The sequence below is a fragment of the Oncorhynchus kisutch genome, unplaced genomic scaffold (genome assembly GCF_002021735.2).
Source record: "Oncorhynchus kisutch isolate 150728-3 unplaced genomic scaffold, Okis_V2 scaffold912, whole genome shotgun sequence".
Classification (NCBI taxonomy): domain Eukaryota; kingdom Metazoa; phylum Chordata; class Actinopteri; order Salmoniformes; family Salmonidae; genus Oncorhynchus; species Oncorhynchus kisutch.
The window spans coordinates 37,495-59,402 of record NW_022262857.1 but is presented as its reverse complement, the minus strand read 5'-3'; the positions used below and the strand labels follow the sequence as shown (position 1 = coordinate 59,402).

The following is a 21,908-nucleotide window of genomic DNA, read 5'->3' as shown; positions in this document are numbered from 1 at the left end:
CTTTTACCACCATCCAGGAATCTGTTATACCTCACCTGGATTACAGTTCTTTCTTTTACCACCATTCAGGAATCTGTTATACCTCACCTGGATTACAGTTCTTTCTTTTACCACCATCCAGGAATCTGTTATACCTCACCTGGATTACAGTTCTTTCTTTTACCACCATCCAGGAATCTGTTATACTCACCTGGATTACAGTTCTTTCTTTTACCACCATCCAGGAATCTGTTATACCTCACCTGGATTACAGTCCTTTCTTTTACCACTTACCATCCAGGAATCTGTTATACCTCACCTGGATTACAGTTCTTTCTTTTACCACTTACGATCCAGGAATCTGTTATACCTCACCTGGATTACAGTTCTTTCTTTTACCACCATCCAGGAATCTGTTATACCTCACCTGGATTACAGTTCTTTCTTTTACCACCATCCAGGAATCTGTTATACCTCACCTGGATTACAGTTCTTTCTTTTACCACCATCCAGGAATCTGTTATACCTCACCTGGATTACAGTTCTTTCTTTCACCACCATCCAGGAATCTGTGTGACAAACAATGGACATTCAATTCCAAATGTGATTTTCCTGTGTTTTATGTATACTTCCACACTGAGGTTGGAATAATACTGTGAAAAAGTGTAAAAGTTTTTTTTGAAAAGATGGCCTGAAATTTCAGCTTGTTTTGGTTGGGTTGGTGTTTTGGACTGACTGGTGACATCACCAAGATGTAAAATGAGTTAATAGACCAATAAGAAAGAGTTCTAAATCTCTCTGCCAATAACAGCTAGTTTTCAGTTTTCCCCTCCCCGCTCAGACCACTCCCAGACAGTCCTAGTAAAAATTCTTGCTTGAGAAATTGCTCTTTTGCTAAGAAGATATTTTTGTTTATTTTTTTACCATTTTAATTGAAAACAATTCCAGTAAGGTACTTAATCGTTACTCAGAAAGAATTTGATATTGAGACAATGACTGTGTTGGACCTTTTAACCAAAACAGTGGCAGGGTACCTGCTTTGTTGTTGTTTGAACCGCAGATTGCCCTTTTAAGTAGCCTATCAAATAACAATAACGCACAATTAAAGTATAGCCTACGAAGCACTACATCCACTCTGCGATGACGTGCTCTGCTCTTTTATTGAAAAGATCTAGTCTGGATTAAACCTCATAGGAAGACAGTTTTTTTTTAAATCTTGTGGGTGGAGCAAGGATGGAAAATATTTTTGGTATCTCAGATTGTTCTGGCAATTCTCACATAGAAACTTCATTGGGAGGAAGGATGCTTGACATGCTTTTTACATTTGTATCCCAATTATTTGGGGTGAGAATCATGGTGGAATTGGAAGGTCATTTTTAGGCAGCGACTTCAGAAAGTATTCATACCCCTTGACTTATCCAGTTTTTTACATTACAGCCGGAATTCAAAATGGAGTTAAAAAACAGAATTCTCACCCAATTACAATTTTTTTGACAATTTATTGAAAATGAAATACAAAAATATCAACACAGCAACCAGGGACATTTCGTAAGGAAGCTCTACTCAATTGATAGTTGTCGTAGTAATCAGCATTCTTGAAAGAATGCCTTATCACAGTTTTTGATTTCGGTTTCAATTTCATTTTAAACATGAAATTAAGAAATATGACCTTAATGTATTTTCTAGCTTTTTAATAAAAATTCCAAAAGCCAAATATTTAGAATGTTCAATTGCCAAAACATTAAAAACATTCCTTTGTCTCCAACAAACCCAAATAAAACATTAATTAGAATGTTCAATTGCCAAAACATTAAAAACATTCCTTTGTCTCCAACAAACCCGAATAAAACAATAACAAAACCCATGATGTTTGTGACTTCTGTCACGAACCGGCTCAAAGTTCGTAACAAAAAGGGAGACAAAGTGGTGATATAACAAAGTTTATGCAAACTAAATACAATTAACAATGGTGTGTGTAGTCAATCAGAGAGTAAGTAAGAGTATGAGGGTGTTTGCGTGCATAAATGTGATAATAAGGGGTGTTGAAAAATGCCAAAGCAAACTCTATCAGTGTGTCTACATGGAGAGGGTCTCCTCAATGAATGGGGAAGAGGTGTATTTATCCCGGGACACACCCGGGCCCAGGTGTATCCAATGTCGCTGTCGACCCTCCCGGCTCCGCCCACCAACATCCTAATAAGGAAAACAAGAGCAAAGAGAAAGAATACAGCAGACAGAGTGGGAGGTTCGTCACACTTCCCAATTTTGCTCTGACTGGGAAAATGCGTTTTGAACGGTCAACTACCTCAGATTTCCAAGTCGGGAACTCCGGCCTCTTTCTAGAGCTGAGGATCACTAACGTCATAATTACACCTTGTCCCCCCTCCTCAAGGACCGCCTCAACACCTTCCTGTTCAAGTGAACACAACAACTGTCCAAAAAAGTATTGTTTTAGATGTATAAATGTATTGCTGCTGCATACATGGTGTAATATGCCAGGGAGAAATGTATACTGTAGCTAAGAAAAGTAATACTTAGGTGTATGTTGTGTAGTAAGCTGTTAGTAGCCTCACTCTAATAATTTGGTCCCTTTCCCATTCATAACTTAGGCTAGCGTTCTGACTTGGTGGTGCACATGTAGCCGATAGCCTGTTTTAGATAAATGTAATCACTGAATATTGTAAGAGCTTTCATATGTATTTATCTTATGGTTCTGACTTGTTGTACAGGGCGAATAATGTAAGAACGGCCCATGTTCTGAATTCTGTCGCTGAACATTTCAAAAGTGCTGAACAAATAGTTATGTTGAACTCGTCCTAGCTCACTCATTAATGTCTTAATCGAAATTACGGATTGCCTGTTATCTGCACCTCATTCCTTTATGCTACATCTCAATTGTCAGTAGAAACCACATTTGTCAGCCACATCAGCTATGTTTTTTTTAAGGCAGGAAATGAGGCTGAATTAACTGTTTAGCTGCCAGACAAGGCTCCGTTGATAACCAGGTGTAGCGGTGGTAAGGATTCCTTCCATGGTGCTGAAAATAAATCTCTGCTGTTGGGACAGCTTTATGTAGACCCTAACAGAGTGTCACTGTTATAGTGCAATTCATGTATTGTTTAGTGCTGTGTTGTGTAGTGGCTTTGCTGGCATGTATGTAAAAAAACAATTACTCGAGTCACATGACTTAGGCATTCTGATCGGTTTTATGTAATAATTCTAGAGGTGTGGACTCGAGTCACATGACTTAGGCATTCTGATCGGTTTTATGCAATAATTCCAGAGGAGTGGACTCGAGTCACATAACTTAGGCATTCTGATCGGTTTTATGCAATAATTCTAGAGATGTGGACTCGAGTCACATGACTTAGGCATTCTGATCGGTTTTATGTAATAATTCCAGAGGTGTGGACTCGAGTCACATGACTTAGGCATTCTGATCGGTTTTATGCAATAATTCTAGAGATGTGGACTCGAGTCACATGACTTAGGCATTCTGATCGGTTTTATTTAATAATTCCAGGGGAGTGGACTCGAGTCACATGACTTGGTCCCATCATTCTGTAATGATGGGCTGTCGTTTCTCTTTGCTTATTTGAGCTGTTCTTGCCATAACATGGACGTGGTCTTTTACCACATAGGGCTATCTTCTGTATTACTCTGACTTGTGTGATAAGTTTGTCTCTCCTCATTTGATAATACAAACATAACCACCACACGTTACCCACTCCAGTCAGCAGATGGCGATGTGAGTTTTTCCAGGTGATGCTTCTTGCGTGACGTATAATCTAGTGGACGGAACTGGAGGCTTCTTCAACAGCGACAAAAGCCTACTGATTCAAACCACGCAGTGGTTTGCTAGCGAACACAAAACCGAAACATTAAAGATCTTTAGACCAATCTTGTTTATATTCATCTTAGTGTTTAGAACGCAATTATATCTACGTATCTACTAGTTTATTTAAACGTAATTTGCTTGTTAAATTAGCAAATGTGTTAAATTGATACTGCAATAGGCTAATCGCCCGGAGCGTGAGCTCGACGGAGAAAGGACCTCTGGTGAAAGGAGAGGAAGAAGCTTTCAGAATGAAAAATTATGAAGATGAGGCTATCATATTGAAAAAAGAGAATGGATTGAAAGAAGAGCCCTTTGTAGTGAAAGAGGAAGAGGAGGCTATCTCTATAAAGGAGGAGGAAGAAGACGTTTTGGGAGTGAAAGAGGAGACTGAAGATCCGATTACCACCAGTGAGTACTGACTTAAAAACAGGGGCACAAACTATGCAGTTGTTTTTAAAGGGGCATAATACTGAAGTTCTACACTTGAATATGTTGTTCAGTACTGTAGGAATGGTTGAAGGGGCGATCTGCCATTGGTACATATATTTTAGGGACTTTTCAATTAGATGTATTGAATTCTCCATGTGGTCTATATTAAAGTTCCCCTCATCTAATATAACAGGCTTTTAAAATTCTATATTGGTACATATTTTCTACTTAAAATAACAAAGGGACGCAAAAGCCACCCATTTCGTGGAACGACCCTTTTACATTTGCATCACAAACACTATTTTAGGAAATCATGATGAAAGTGGCCATTTTAGACATGCATGCCTCTTGTAAGACTCTATGATTGTAATGGAAGATCATATGTTTACCATCTGTTTGATGTTCTCATTCACACAGGAGAGAGACATGACTATAGTGGATCCTCTGGGGAGCCTCAACAACATCCTGATGCTGACGAGGCAGAGAAGAGTCTCTCCGGATCAGAACACCAGATGGTACAGCTTGGTCTGGTCTAGCATACAGCTTTCTCTATCGGGCCCTGGGCTGGGTTTCTGTAGAGCACTTTTTGTCAACAGTGGCATCAGCATCCATAATGATGTGCGTCTGTGTCCCCTCTTTATGGTTACCAGGACAACGCTAGCCCTTCCTCCCTCCCGGAGTCCCCGTGTCGTGCCTCTCCCGGTAGCACCTTACTGCTGGGTATGAAGAGGTTGTCTGTGCTGCTGGTGGACTGCAGGAAAACAACAGGGCTGAGCGGAACTGTGAGAGGAGGAGAAGAGAAGAAAGGATCAGATTTGACTCATCAAAGTAAGTGCTGTAGTTTAGTTTGAACAAATACAATAGATCTGCCCACTGGTATCTGTTACCAGGACAACCAGCAGAGTTCTGTTAGTTGACAGGAAGATGGACTGGTATCTGTTACCATGACAACCAGCACAGTTCTGTTAGTTGACAGGAAGATAGACTGGTGGATATGGATGTTATGAATATCATAACACTGAAAAAGGATTCTGCCAATGAAAAGAGAGAAACCAATAGACCATATAAAACCTTGATGAAAGTTAGCTTTAGAGAGAAACCAATAGACCATATAAAACCTTGATGAAAGTTAGCTTTGGAGAGAAAGTTTCAAGATGATCTGATGTAAGATGCATGTTTTACAAAACCTTTTCCATAAAACATTATGGATGTTACATTGCCTGTCCCAGTCAACCCCCCTATCTTTACAGGACTCTAGAATAGGCTAATTAAACTCCAGACACTTCAACCGATTGAAGTTATACAAAAGGTACCAGTTGGACCGCTCCATCTGTGACATTTCAAGCTGTGGAGTGAGTTTACGGCACGTTCTTACCTCGGTTACACATGTTCAGGTTGACTTTGCCACAGAATCGACCATACAGTGGGGGAAACACGTATTTCGTCAGCCACCAATTGTGCAAGTTCTCCCACTTAAAAAGGAGAGAGGCCTGTAATTTTCATCATAGGTACACTTCAACTATAACAGAAAATGAGAAAAAAATCCAGAAAATCACATAGTAGGATTTTTAATGAATTTATTTGCAAATTATGGTGGAAAATAAGTATTTGGTCAATAACAAAAGTTTATCTCAATACTTTGTTATATACCCTTTGTTGGCAATGACAGAGGTCAAACGTTTTCTGTAAGTATTCACAAGGTTTTCACACACTGTTGCTGGTATTTTGGCCCATTCCTCCATGCAGATCTCCTCTAGAGCAGTGATGTTTTGGGGCTGTTGCTGGGCAACACGGACTTTCAACTCCCTCCAAAGATTTTCTATGGGGTTGAGTTCTGGAGACTGGCTAAACCACTCCAGGACCTTGAAATGCTTCTTACGAAGCCACTCCTTCGTTGCCCGGGCGGTGTGTTTGGGATCATTGTCATGCTGAAAGACCCAGCCACGGTTCATCTTCAATGCCTTTGCTGATGGAAGGAGGTTTTCACTCGAAATCTCACGATACATGGCCCCATTCTTTCCTTTACACGGATCAGTCGTCCTGGTCCCTTTGCAGAAAAACAGCCCCAAAGCATGATGTTTCCACCCCCATGCTTCACAGTAGGTATGGTTTTCTTTGGATGCAACTCAGCATTCTTTGTCCTCCAAACACGACGATTTGAGTTTTTACCAAAATGTTATATTTTGGTTTCATCCATTTGACCATAGCCTGCAAAATAATGTCATACTTTCCAGGACCATACACAAACAGTTCGAACTACTAATTTGAAAAATTACTCTCTCCAGAAATAAGTCTCTCACTGTGGCTGCCTGCTACCGAACCCCCTCAAATCCCAGCTGTGCCCTGGACACCATTTGTGAATTGATCGCCCCACCTTCTAGCTTCAGAGTTTGTTCTGTTAGGTAACCTAAACTGGGATATGCTTAACACCCCGGCAGTCCTACAATCTAAGCTAGATGCCCTCAATCTCACACAAATCATCAAGGAACCCACCAGGTACAACCTTAAATCTGTAAATAAGGGCACCCTCATAGACGTCATCCTGACCAACTGGCCCTCTAAATACACCTCCGCAGTCTTCAACCAGGATCTCAGCGATCACTGCCTCATTGCCTGTATCCGCTACGGATCCGCAGTCAAACGACCACCCCTCATCACTGTCAAATGCTCCCTAAAACACTTCTGCGAACAGGCCTTTCTAATCGACCTGGCCCGGGTATCCTGGAAGGATATTGGCCTCATCCCATCAGTTGAGGATGCCTGGTCATTCTTTAAAAGTAACTTCCTCACCATTTTAGATAAGCATGCTCCATTCAAAAAATGCAGAACTAAGAACAGATATAGCACTTGGTTCACTCCAGACCTGACTGCCCTCGACCAGCACAAAAACATCCTGTGGCGGGCTGCAATAGCATCGAATAGTCCCCGCGATATGCAACTGTTCAGGGAAGTCAGGAACCAATACACGCAGTCAGTCAAGCCAAGGCCATTTTCTTCATGCAGAAATTTGCATCCTGTAGCTCTAACTCCAAAAAGTTCTGGGACACTGTAAAGAGCACCTCCTCCCAGCTGCCCACTGCACTAAGGCTAGGTAACACGGTCACCACCGATAAATCAATGATTATCGAAAACGTCAACAAGCATTTCTCAACGGCTGGCCATGCCTTCCTCCTGGCTACTCCAACCTCGGCCAACAGCTCCGCCCCCCCCCCCCCCCTCAGCTAGTCGCCCAAGCCTCTCCAGGTTCTCCTTTACCCAAATCCAGATAGCAGATGTTCTGAAAGAGCTGCAAAACCTGGACCCGTACAAATCAGCTGGGCTTGACAATCTGGACCCTCTATTTCTGAAACTATCCACCGCCATTGTCGCAACCCCTATTACCAGCCTGTTCAACCTCTCTTTCATATCGTCTGAGAACCCCAAGGATTATTAACTATTACAAACTATTACAGACCTATATCCATCCTGCCCTGCCTATCTAAGGTCTTCGAAAGCCAAGTCAACAACAGGTCACTGACCATCTCGAATCCCACCGTACATTCTCCGCTGTGCAATCTGGTTTCCGAGCCAGTCATGGGTGCACCTCAGCCACGCTCAAGGTACTAAACGATATCATAACCGCCATCGATAAAAGACAGTACTGTGCAGCCGTCTTCATCGACCTGGCCAAGGCTTTCGACTCGGTCAATCACCATATTCTTATCGGCAGACTCAGTAGCCTCGGTTTTTCTAATGACTGCCTTGCCTGGTTCCCCAACTACTTTGCAGACAGCGTTCAGTGTGTCAAATCGGAGGGCATGTTGTCCGGTCCTCTGGCAGTCTCTATGGGGGTGCCACAGGGTTCAATTCTCGGGCCGACTCTTTTCTCTGTATATATCAATGATGTTGCTCTTGCTGCGGGCAATTCCCTGATCCACCTCTACGCAGACGACACCATTCTGTATACTTCCGGCCCTTCCTTGGACACTGTGCTATCTAACCTCCAAACGAGCTTCAACACCATACAACACTCCTTCCGTGGCCTCCAAGTGCTCTTAAACGCTAGTAAAACCAAATGCATGATTTTCAACCATTCGCTGCCTGCACCCGCACGCCCGACTAGCATCACCACCCTGGATGGTTCCGACCTAGAATATGTGGACATCTATAAGTACCTAGGTGTCTGGCTAGACTGTAAACTCTCCTTCAGACTCATATCAAACATCTCCAATCTAAAATCAAATCTAGAGTCGGCTTTCTATTCCGCAACAAAGCCTCCTTTACTCACGCCGCCAAACTTACCCTAGTAAAACTGACTATCCTACCAATCCTCGACTTCGGCGATGTCATCTACAAAATAGCTTCCAATACTCTACTCAGCAAACTGGATGCAGTTTATCACAGTGCCATCCGTTTTGTTACTAAAGCACCTTATACCACCCACCACTGCGACCTGTATGCTCTAGTCGGCTGGCCCTCGCTACATATTCGTCGCCAGACCCACTGGCTCCAGGTCATTTACAAGTCCATGCTAGGTAAAGCTCCTCCTTTTCTCAGTTCACTGGTCACGATGGCAACACCCATCCGTAGCACGCACTCCAGCAGGTGTATCTCACTGATCATCCCTAAAGCCAACATCGAATTTGTCCGACTTTCGTTCCAGTTCTCTGCTCCCTGTGACTGGAACGAATTGCAAAAATCGCTGAAGCTGGAGACTTATCTCCCTCACCAACTTCAAACATCTGCTTTCTTGAGCACCTAACCGATCGCTGCAGTTGTACATAGTCTATCGGTAAATAGCCCACCCAATTTACCTACCTCATCCCCATACTGTTTATATTTATTTTATTTTCTGCTCTTTTGCGCACCAGTATCTCTACCTGTACATGACCATCTGATCATTTATCACTCCAGTGTTAATTAGCAAAATTTTAATTATTCGCCTACCTCCTCATGCCTTTTGCACACAATGTATATAGACTCCCTTTTTTTTCTACTGTGTTATTGACTTGTTAATTGTTTACTCCATGTGTAACTCTGTGTTGTCTGTTCACACTGCTATGCTTTATCTTGGCCAGGTCGCAGTTGTAAATGAGAACTTGTTCTCAACTAGCCTACCTGGTTAAATAAAGGTGAGGAAAAAAAATACATTCTCCCAATCTTCTTCTGGATCATCCAAATGCTCTCTAGCAAACTTCAGACGGAGCTGGACATGTACTGGCTTAAGCAGGGGGACACGTCTGGCACTGCAGGATTTGAGTCCCTGGCGGTGTAGTGTGTTACTGATGGTAGGCTTTGTTACTTTGGTCCCAGCTCTCTGCAGGTCATTCACTAGGTCCCCCCGTGTGGGGTGAGATCTTGCGTGGATTCCCAGATCGAGGGAGATTATCAGTGGTCTTGTATGTCTTCCATTTCCTAATAATTGCTTCCACAGTTGATTTCTTCAAACCAAGCTGCTTACCTATTGCAGATTCAGTCTTTCCAGCCTGGTGCAGGTCTACAATTTTGTTTCAGGTGTCCTTTGACAGCTCTTTGGTCTTGGCCATAGTGGAGTTTGGAGTGTGTCTGTTTGAGGTTGTGGACACGTGTCTTTTATACTGATAACAAGTTCAAACAGGTGCCATTAATACAGGTAACGAGTGGAGGACAGAGGAGCCTCTTAAAGAAGAAGTTACAGGTCTGTGAGAGCCAGAAATCTTGCTTGTTTGTAACCAAATACTTATTTTCCACCATAATTTTGAAGTGTACCTATGATGAAAATTACAGGCCTCTCTCGTCTTTTTAAGTGGGAGAACTTGCACAATTGGTGGCTGACTAAATACTTTTTTGCCCCACTGTATGTATAAAATATACATATATATGTAGAATATTTGAACGTCACAAAAAACGATCCCTTTCGACAACGGGGAGATGTTACTGATGTGCTTTTGTGTCTGCCTTTGACGTAAAAACAAGTTTTGGACTTATTTTAAGTTTAAGGACGTGTGTAGGTCACATTCTGTATCATACAGCGATGAAGGTTATATATTTACAACCACCTGCTCGATAGGAATCCAGTGATGTCTGTGTCTTCAGTGTCATAGAACTGTGTAGTTTTTTGTGTTCTGACTTATAAAACAGGATTACGATTGGCTCAGATTAACCCTAACCAATCTAGTTAAAACTGGCCTCAGATTATTGAACATAATGAATAAAATAGGTAATGTAAACATATCAGTAATTACCACTAAGCCTTACAACATCATTTGTTTTAAAATCACACCAAGCTTGTTAAAACTGGTAACAGGTTATTGAGGGATCTGATTTAACCTCCTAGCAAGAGTTGTGGAGGTTTCATTCAGGTCTGTATTTAAATAAACCCTCTGTCTTTGGCAGGAGAAAGACCAGATTCGGAGAAACCAGAGACGTCCAAACCGGCAAAACAACACGACTGTTCCCGCTGTGGAAAGAGTTTTACAGAGTTAGGCAACATGAAAAGGCATGAAAGGACACACACAGGTGAGAAGCCTCATCAATGCTCTCACTGTGGAAAGACTTTTACTGAGTTATGGAGCCTGAAAACACATGAGAGAATACACACAGGGGAGAAGTTATACTACTGCTCCCAGTGTGGAAAGAGTTTTACCCGGTCAGGGCACATGAAAGAACATAAGAGAACACACACAGGGGAGAAGCCTTACCTCTGTTCCCAGTGTGGGAAGCGTTTTACCCACTTATGTAATCTGAAAACACATGAGAGATTACACACAGGGGAAAAGCCTTACCACTGCTCCCAGTGTGGAAAGAATTTTACCCGGTCAGGGCACATGAAAGAACATAAGAGAATGCACACATTGGAGAAGCCTTACCTCTGTTCCCAGTGTGGAAAGAGTTTTACCCACTTATGTAACCTGAAAACACATGAGAGGTTACACACCGGGGAGAAGGATTATGAATGCTCTCCGTGTGGGTTGAGGTTTACCACTTTAGGGTACCTGAAATCACATGAGCGAACACACACAAGAGAGAAGCCTTTCCACTGCTCACAGTGCAGAGAAATTTTCACCCAGTTAGGGAGCCTGAAAAGGCATGAAAGGACACACACAGTTGAGAAGCCTCATCATTGCACTCACTGTGGGAAGACTTTTACCCAGTTAGGGAGCCTGAAAAGACATGAGAGAATACACACAGGAGAAAAGCCTCATCATTGCACTGACTGTGGGAAGACGTTTACCCAGTTAGGGGGCCTGAAAATGCATGAGAGAATACACACAGGGGAGAAGCCTTACTGCTGCCCCCAGTGTGGAAAGAGTTTTACCCGGTCAGAGCACATGAAAGAACATAAGAGAACACACACAGGGGAGAAGCCTTATTGCTGCTTCCAGTGTGGAAAGAGTTTTACCTACTTATGTAACCTGAAAACACACGAGAGAATACACACAGGGGAGAAGCCTTACCACTGCTCCCAGTGTGGAAAGGGTTTTAACCAGTTAGGGGTCCTGAAACGGCATGAGAGAAAACACACAGGAGATAAGGATGTAGGATGTTGAACTGTAGAACATTGGATGGATATAGGACAGATATAGCCTCTGAACAGTAGGATATAGGACAGATATAGCCTCTGAACAGTAGGATATAGGACAGATATAGCCTCTGAACAGTAGGATGAAGGACAGGTGATGGCTGAACAGTAGGATATAGGACAGATATAGCCTCTGAACAGTAGGATATAGGACAGATGCTGGATGAACAGTAGGATATAGGACAGATATAGCCTCTGAACAGTAGGATATAGGACAGATATAGCCTCTGAACAGTAGGATATAGGACAGATATAGCCTCTGAACAGTAGGATATAGGACAGATATAGCCTCTGAACAGTAGGATATAGGACAGATATAGCCTCTGAACAGTAGGATATAGGACAGATATAGCCTCTGAACAGTAGGATATAGGACAGATATAGCCTCTGAACAGTAGGATATAGGACAGATATAGCCTCTGAACAGTAGGATATAGGACAGATATAGCCTCTGAACAGTAGGATATAGGACAGATATAGCCTCTGAACAGTAGGATATAGGACAGATATAGCCTCTGAACAGTAGGATATAGGACAGATATAGCCTCTGAACAGTAGGATATAGGACAGATATAGCCTCTGAACAGTAGGATATAGGACAGATATAGCCTCTGAACAGTAGGATATAGGACAGGTGCTGGCTGAACAGTAGGATATAGGACAGATATAGCCTCTGAACAGTAGGATATAGGACAGATGCTGGATGAACAGTAGGATATAGGACAGATATAGCCTCTGAACAGTAGGATATAGGACAGATATAGCCTCTGAACAGTAGGATATAGGACAGATATAGCCTCTGAACAGTAGGATATAGGACAGATATAGCCTCTGAACAGTAGGATATAGGACAGATATAGCCTCTGAACAGTAGGATATAGGACAGATATAGCCTCTGAACAGTAGGATATAGGACAGATATAGCCTCTGAACAGTAGGATATAGGACAGATATAGCCTCTGAACAGTAGGATATAGGACAGATATAGCCTCTGAACAGTGTATTTTCCATACTGCATGTATTATAGTGGATTTGTTTGCTGACTTCACAAAATAAATTTCCATGTAAATGGGCTAAGTCTAAATGTCGATGTAAATGGGCTAGGTCTAATTGTCGATGTAAATGGGCTAGGTCTAAATGTCGATGTAAATGGGCTAGGTCTAATTGTCGATGTAAATGAACTAAGTCTAAATGGGCTAAGTCTTAATGTCGGTGTAAATGGGCTAAGTCTAAATGTCGATGTAAATTGGCTAAGTCTACTGTATTTTGTATATCGTACTTTGCTCTCATTTTGAGAGAAATCAAATCCAGTTCGATTCCCAACTCAGTAACTCAGATCAGCTTTAATATTGAACATAGATTGTAACTCAGGCCTTGGGGAAGTTCTGCTTTAATATTGAACATAGATTGTAACTCAGGCCTTGGGGAAGTTCAGCTTTAATATTGAACATAGATTGTAACTCAGGCCTTGGGGAAGTTCTGCTTTAATATTGAACATAGATTGTAACTCAGGCCTTGGGGAAGTTCTGCTTTAATATTGAACATAGATTGTAACTCAGGCCTTGGGGAAGTTCAGCTTTAATATTGAACATAGATTGTAACTCAGGCCTTGGGGAAGTTCTGCTTTAATATTGAACATAGATTGTTGATTCCATCAATGTAATTGTCTGCATCATTTCCAATTTTGTAAATTAACAAAAATATAAACACAAAATGCATTAATTTCTAAGATTTGACTGATTTACAGAAAAAAAGTAAATTGAAATAAATTCTTTAGGCCCTAATCTATGGTTTTCACATGACTGGGAATAGTGCTATGCATCTGTTGGTCAACGATACCTTAAGAAAAAGGTAAGGGTATGGATCAGAAAACCAGTCAGTATTTAATGTGACCACCATTTGCCTAGAGTTGATCAGGCTTTTGATTGTGGCCTGTGGAATGTTGTCCCACTCCTCTTCAATGGCTGTGCAAAGTTGCTGGATATTAGCGGGAACTGGAACACGCTGTCATACACATCAATGCAGAGCATCCCAAACATGCTCAATGGGTGATATGTCTGGTGAGTATGCAGGCCATGGAAGAACTGGGACATTTTTTAGCTTCCAGGAATTGTGTCCAGATCGTTCTGACATGGGGCCGTGCATTATCATGCTGAAACATGAGGTGATGGAGGTGGATGAATGGCACGACAATGGGCCTCAGTATCTCGTCACGGTATCTCTGTGCGTTCAAATTGCCAACGATACAATCCAATTGTGTTCGTTGTCCGTAGCTTATGCCTGCCTATACCTTAACCCTACCACCACCATGGGACACTCTGTTCACAACATTGACATCAGTAAACCGCTCACTCACACAACACCATACATGTGAGGCCAGTTGGACGTACTGCCAAATTCTCTAAAACAACGTAGCTTATGGTAGAGAAATTAACATTAAATTCTTCTCTGGCAACAGCTCTGGTGGACATTCATGTAGTCAGCATGCCAATTGCACGCTCCCTCAACTTGAGACATCTGTATCATTGTGTGACAAATCGTCACATTTTAGAGTGGCCTTTTATTGCCCCCAGCACAAGGTGCAACTGTGTAATGATCATGTGATAAAATAATGTATATGTTGAAAGATAATGATAAAATAATTCCACTCTGAAACCTTATAACTGTATGAAATTGATAAGAATCATATAATTCTAATCTGACAATGTGTGTAGTTTTAGTCAGAATTAGGTTAAACAATGTATCTGTATAGTGGAAAAACACAGACTGTCTGAGCAAGGCGTAGCTTAGGATTTTAACTTGTATGTGGGTGCCTAGGAAAATACCGTAGAACAATTAAAACTGTGTTTGAACCGACCTGGCTAGGCCTCTGAGGAACCTATGAGAGCACAGGGAGTACTTCTCAAGGTTTCCCTAATCTCGGGGGAATGGAACTGTCGGCTGGGTAGTGATACACAGTGGTGAGAACTACGGAGAAGGATAAAACTCACCTACTGTTTGTGTGGAAGTATGTGAGTAGGATACCTACTGTTTCTGTGGATGTATGTGAGTAGGATACCTACTGTTTGTGTGGAAGTATGTGATCAGGATACCTACTGTTTGTGTGGAAGTATGTGATTAGGATACCTACTGTTTGTGTGGAAGTATGTGAGTAGGACACCTACTGTTTGTGTGGAAGTATGTGAGTAGGATACCTACTGTTTGTGTGGAAGTATGTGAGTAGGATACCTACTGTTTTTGTGGAAGTATGTGAGTAGGATACCTACTGTTTGTGTGGAACTATGTGAGTAGGATACCTACTGTTTCTGTGGAAGTATGTGAGTAGGATACCTACTGTTTGTGTGGAAGTATGTGATCAGGATACCTACTGTTTGTGTGGAAGTATGTGATTAGGATACCTACAGTTTGTGTGGAAGTATGTGAGTAGGATACCTACTGTTTGTGTGGAAGTATGTGATCAGGATACCTACTGTTTGTGTGGAAGTATGTGATTAGGATACCTACTGTTTGTGTGGAAGTATGTGATTAGGATACCTACTGTTTGTGTGGAAGTATGTGAGTAGGACACCTACTGTTTGTGTGGAAGTATGTGAGTAGGACACCTACTGTTTGTGTGGAAGTATGTGAGTAGGACACCTACTGTTTGTGTGGAAGTATGTGAGTAGGATACCTACTGTTTGTGTGGAAGTATGTGAGTAGGATACCTACTGTTTGTGTGGAAGTATGTGAGTAGGATACCTACTGTTTGTGTGGAAGTATGTGATCAGGATACCTACTGTTTGTGTGGAAGTATGTGATCAGGATACCTACTGTTTGTGTGGAAGTATGTGATCAGGATACCTACTGTTTGTGTGGAAGTATGTGATCAGGATACCTACTGTTTGTGTGGAAGTATGTGATCAGGATACCTACTGTTTGTGTGGAAGTATGTAATCAGGATACCTACTGTTTGTGTGGAAGTATGTGATCAGGATACCTACTGTTTGTGTGGAAGTATGTGATCAGGATACCTACTGTTTGTGTGGAAGTATGTGATCAGGATACCTACTGTTTGTGTGGAAGTATGTGATCAGGATAAATACTGTTTGTGTGGAAGTATGTGATCAGGATACCTACTGTTTGTGTGGAAGTATGTGATCAGGATAAATACTGTTTGTGTGGAAGTATGTGATCAGGATACCTACTGTTTGTGTGGAAGTATGTTCGCAGCTATAAAATGGATGTCTTTGTAAAATGGACTTGAGAACGTTCTCTGAATAAACTGTACTATAAACTGTACCATCTTTTTGCATAAACTGAGTCTTTGCCTAATTATTATTAAACTCATGGTCTTACAGATCTTGGGTCAGAGCTATTGATTGTCATTTGTTATCATTGGGATTGAAAATTGTCATGACATCGTGCTGTTTAATCAGCTTTTTGACATCCCACATCGGTCAGGTGGAGAAATGCTCACTAACAGGGATGTAAACAAATGTGTGTGCAAAATTTGAGCAAAATAACACTTTTTTTTGTGTGTCTATGAAACCTTTCTGGGATCTTTTTTTATTTCATCTCGTGAAACATGGGAACAATGTTGGATTTATATGGTTGTTTTAGTGTAGATACAGAAAGCATTCAGACCCCTAGACATTTCCACAGTTTGTTACATTACAGCCTAATTCTAAATGGTTGTTTTAATGTAGATACAGTGCATTCTGAAAGCATTCAGACCCCTAGACATTTCCACAGTTTGTTACATTACAGCCTAATTCTAAATGGTTGTTTTAATGTAGATACAGTGCATTCTGAAAGCATTCAGACCCCTAGACATTTCCACAGTTTGTTACATTACAGCCTAATTCTAAATGGTTGTTTTAATGTAGATACAGTGCATTCTGAAAGCATTCAGACCCCTAGACATTTCCACAGTTTGTTACATTACAGCCTAATTCTAAATGGTTGTTTTAATGTAGATACAGTGCATTCTGAAAGCATTCAGACCCCTAGACATTTCCACAATTTGTTACATTACAGCCTAATTCTAAATGGTTGTTTTAGTGTAGATACAGTGCATTCTGAAAGCATTCAGACCCCTAGACAATTCCACCGTTAGTTACATTACAGCCTAATTCTAAAATCTGAAAAAAGTTTAATCTCACTCAATCTACACACAATACCCACACAATACCCAATAATGACAAAGCACTCATTCATGGGTTTTTCCTATTTAAAAAAAAATCATATTTTCTATATTGTAGAATAATAGTGAAGACATCACAACTATGAAATACCACATATGGAATCATGTAGTAACCCAAAAAAGTGTCCAACAAATCTAAATGTATTTTAGATTCTTAAAAGTAGCCACCCTTTGCCTTGATGACAGCTTTGCACACTCTTGGTGTTCTCTCAACCATCTTCACCTGGAATGCTTTTCCAACGGTCTTGAATGAGTTCCCACATATGCTGAGCACTTGTTGGCAGCTTTTCCTTCACTCTGCGGCCCGCCTCATCTCAAACCATCTCAATTGGGTTGAGGCCAGGGGATTGTGGAGGCCAGGTCATCAGATGCAGAACTCCATCACTCTCCTTCTTGGTAAAATAGCCCTTACGTGACACTTGGCATTCAGGCCAAAGAGTACAATCTTGGTTTCACCGGACCAGAGAATCTTGTTTCTCATGGTCTGAGAGTCTTTAGGTGCCTTTTGGCAAACTCCAAGCTGGCTGTCATGTGCCTTTTTACTGAGGAGTGGCTTCCGTCTGGCCACTCTACCATAAAGGCCTGATTGGTGGAGTGCTGCAGAGATGGTCGTCCTTCTGGAAGGTTCTCCCATCTCCACAGAGGAACTCTAGAGCTCTGTCAGAGTGACCATCGGGTTACCTCCCTGACCAAGGCCCTTCTCCCCCGGTTGCTCAGTCTAGCCAGGCGGCCAGCTCCGGGAAGAATGTTGGTGGTTCCAAACTTCTTCCATTAAAGAATGATGGAGGCCACTGTGTTCTTGGGGACCTTCAATGCTACAGAAATGTTTTGGTACACTTCCCCAGATCTGTGTCTGTGGCACAATCCTGTCTCAAAAGGAATATTTCACATCAAATATAGGCTACTTAAAGTTCAAGAGAGAACACACATTCTGTTTCTACACTTGTCTCATGTTTTTTACAATTTATAACTAGAATTGTGCTTTTGGTCATTCTCCTGTATATAGCCTCCACATTGTCTCTGTACTGGTACCCCCTGTATATAGCCTCCACATTGACTCTGTACTGGTACCCCCTGTATATAGCCTCCACATTGACTCTGTACTGGTACCTCCTGTATATAGTCTCCACATTGACTCTGTACTGGTACCCCCTGTATATAGTCTCCACATTGACTCTGTACTGGTACCTCCTGTATATAGCCTCCACATTGACTCTGTACTGGTACCCCCTGTATATAGTCTCCACATTGACTCTGTACTGGTACCCCCTGTATATAGCCTCCACATTGACACTGTACTGGTACCCCCTGTATATAGCCTCCATGTTGACTCTGTACTGGTACCCCCTGTATATAGCCTCCACATTGACACTGTACTGGTACCCCCTGTATATAGCCTCCACATTGACTCTGTACCGGTACCCCCTGTATATAGCCTCCATGTTGACTCTGTACTGGTACCCCCTGTATATAGCCTCCACATTGACACTGTACTGGTACCCCCTGTATATAGCCTCGTTATTGTTATTTTATTGTGTTACTTTTTTTTCTCTTTAGTTTATTTAGGAAACATTTTCTTACCTCTTATTTTTCTTAACTACATTGTTGGCTTGTCAGTAAGCATTTAACGGTAACGTCTACACCTGTTGTATTCATGTGACAAATAACATTTGATTTGAACTAAATATGGAGTATGTCAGTTTCAATGTTACGGTCTGTAATTAAAATATATTTTTCAAATTCAGGTTGTCTGTTTATCTGCGTCATTCCTTGATCATTCCTTTTTCCCTCAGAACAGACTCAATTCGTCAGGGCATGGACTCAACAAGGTGTCAAAAAGCGCCCATGTTGACTCCAATGCTTCCCACAATTGTGTCAAGTTGGCTGGATGTCCTTTGGGTGCAGTGGAGGCTCCTCAGAGGAGGAAGGGGAGAACCATCGTCCTCAGTTATTTTCAGAAAAATAAAAATGGTTGAATATTTACAAGTTGTTCTTTTTAGATAAAACTATACTAAATACAATCACATCACCAAATAATTGATTAAAACATACTATTTTGCATCCTCTGGGTACATTGACTTCAATACAAAACCTACGAGGCTCATGGTTCTCAAGCCCTTCCATAGACTTACACAGTAATTATGACAACTTCCGGAGGATGTCCTCCAACCTATCAGAGCTCTTGCAGCATGATCTGACATGTTGTCCACCCAATGAAAGGATCAGAGAAGGAATCTAGTACTGAAAGCATACGCTACAGCTAGCTAGTACTGCAGTGCATAACATGTGGTAAGTAGTTGACTAAAAGAGAGAGAAAAACAATAGTTGAACAATTTTGAACAAAATGAAGGAGAAGCGAGAGAGAGAGATTTCGTCAATTAATTTCCACTTTCATTTTCTCTTACTTAGCTAGCAAATGCAGCTATCTAGTTTAACCTACTGAAACACCCTGCTCAAACAGAGGGATGTTATGTTAGCTAGCTGGCTATGACTATCCAACACAACACTGAAACTCTTCCTAGTCAAGGTAAGCTTTTGGTTTTACTAATTTATTGCCACCGGGGTCCGCCAATGTAAATGCTAAACTGCTTACTGACTGTACACTGTAACGTTACTGCATGATTGTAGCATGTTTACTAACGAGTTAGTTCTATTAGCTCTGTTGACTATGATGTTATTTTAGCTAATATGGTGACAACAATGTAAGCTGTGTGTTTCAGTCATGATATGGTTTGACTTGTGAATTCGTTCTGCCGATTCTGTGAACAAACGTTTTCTTAAACGAAACAAAACCGGGATTAACATACCTGAATTTGTCCAATAGAATCTCTATTTCAGCTAGATGCAGGCGAGAGTGTGCAAGGCGGTATTGAATGTGTCACTGTCTGTCTATGTGTCACTGTCTGTCATCGCAAATGTTTCTCTCGACTAGTGTGCACCTACATTCTAAACTTTCATTCATAGGCCAGGTTGTAGCAATCTCATGATGGTTATAGGGGAAATGTTAGTATCATGTAGCAGTCTAAACCTATCGCTGTTACATTGAACAGGGTGACTGGATTATGAATTACAGTCATCCAATATGCTGTAATAGAAAGAAGGCCATGCTCATGAAAACAAATAGTCCAGATTGATCTTCAACGGCAGTGACCGCCACTGTTTGGGTGGTGGACCACTCTTGGTACACATGGGAAACTGTAGCGTTGCAGTTCTTGACACAAACTGGGGCGCCTGGCACCCACTCCCATACCCTGTTCAAAGACAAATATTTTGTCTTCCCCATTCACCCTCTGAATGGCACACATACACAATCCATGTCTCATTTTTCTTAAAAATCCTTATTTAACCTGTCCTCCCCTCCCCCTCATCTGGATTTAACTAGTGACATCAATAAGGGATCATAGCCTTCACCTGGATTCACCTGGTCAGTCTAAGTCATGGAAGGAGCAGGTGTTCTTAATGTTTTGTAGACTCAGTGTAAAGCACTACAGTTAATCAAGTGCTATTTGCATGTGATGCATTTGCTCTATTGTGTCCAGCAGGGCAAGTAGTTCTGACATCATAATACACCCTTCTGATAATCAAGTGATATTTGGAATGTCTGGGTGGTTCTATATGATGTCATAATACACCCCTCTGATAATCAAGGGCTATTTGCATGTGATGCATTTGTTCTGTTGTTTACAGGATGCTTTGTATCGTATAGAGCGTGGCTTTAAGGGAAAAGTATGGTCACATCTAATAAAAACGAATGTGAAAAATGAACAGAGTATTAACACAATGTGTATTAACCCGCTACCTATTCGTAGAAGTATTTATTAATCATCTACATATTCATATTAAGCTTCTACGTCTGTGTACAGAAACGTATTATTTGTAAGACGTAAGAGAAAATATATCAGCTTATTGTTAAATTATTATGACGTTTTTTCCAATACAGAAAGTGTTGTAACTTTTGTTTCCAAACTGCGTTACCCACTCCAGCAGCAGATGGCGATGAGCGTCTTTCGGGTGATGCTTCTTGCGTGACGTATAATGGATGGGACGCTTCTTCAGGAACAACAACACGGCTACTCTTTCAACCACCTCGGTAGCTTGCTAGCCAACATAAAACTGTCTAACTATCTAACTTAAAACCGAAATATTGACGCTTTAGACCACGGTTTTGTACGTTAGCTAATCTCAGTGTTTTAAACACAATTATTATGTTGACGTATCTACTGGTTAACTTTAACCTAATTTGCTTGTTCAATTTGCAAACTTGTTAAAGATTGATACTGAGCCTAGCACTAGGCTAGACGCTAATGCTAACTAGCATCCCTGACCATGAGCTCATTAAACTACTCATTCCCTGCTAAAGAAGAGGATGTCTACTGGACGGAGAAAGAACCTCTGGGGCTGAACATTGTCGTGAAAGAAGAAGAAGAAGAGGGTGTTACAGTGAAAGGAGAGAAAGAACCTTTCAGAATGAAAAAGGAGGAAGAGGAGGCTGTTATAGGGAAAGAAGAGGAAGAACATTTTGGAGTGGAAGAGAGGATAGAGGCTGTCACAGTGGAAAAGGAAGAGGAAGACGCTTTCAGAATGAAAAAGGAGGAAGAGGAGACTATCACATTGAAAGAAGAAGAGGAGGATGTTACCTTGAAAAAATATAAAGAACATTTAGTAGTGAAAGAGGGGATAGAGGCAGCCAGAGTGGAAGAGGGGATAGAGGCAGCCAGAGTGGAAGAGGGGATAGAGGCAGCCAGAGTGGAAGAGGGGAAAGAGGCAGCCAGAGTGGAAGAGGGGATAGAGGCAGCCAGAGTGGAAGAGGAGGATGTTATAGGGGGGAAAGAGGAAGAACCTTTTAGAGAGGAAGAGGATGCTATCTCAATAAAGGTGAAGGAGGAAGACGTTTTTGGAGTGAAAGAGGAAGAGACAGAATATCAGATTAACACCAGTGA

The 21,908-nt window shown here is 41.5% G+C and overlaps 1 protein-coding gene across 1 annotated transcript; it reads left to right on the top strand.

Annotated features, from left to right (window-relative positions):
- The first annotated feature begins 5,030 nt into the window (after window positions 1-5,030).
- Window positions 5,031-13,717, top strand: LOC109876827 (zinc finger protein 135-like). Its single transcript, XM_031817001.1, has 2 exons — window positions 5,031-5,074; window positions 10,601-13,717. Exon 2 carries the CDS (start codon window positions 10,696-10,698, stop codon window positions 11,752-11,754), a length of 1,059 nt encoding a protein of 352 aa, XP_031672861.1. The 5' UTR covers window positions 5,031-5,074; window positions 10,601-10,695; the 3' UTR covers window positions 11,755-13,717.
- The last annotated feature ends 8,191 nt before the right edge of the window (window positions 13,718-21,908 follow it).

Coding starts and splice junctions, on each gene's coding strand:
- LOC109876827 (XM_031817001.1), top strand. CDS start 10,696: ATGAAAAGGCATGAAAGGACACACACAGGTGAGAAGCCTCATCAATGC.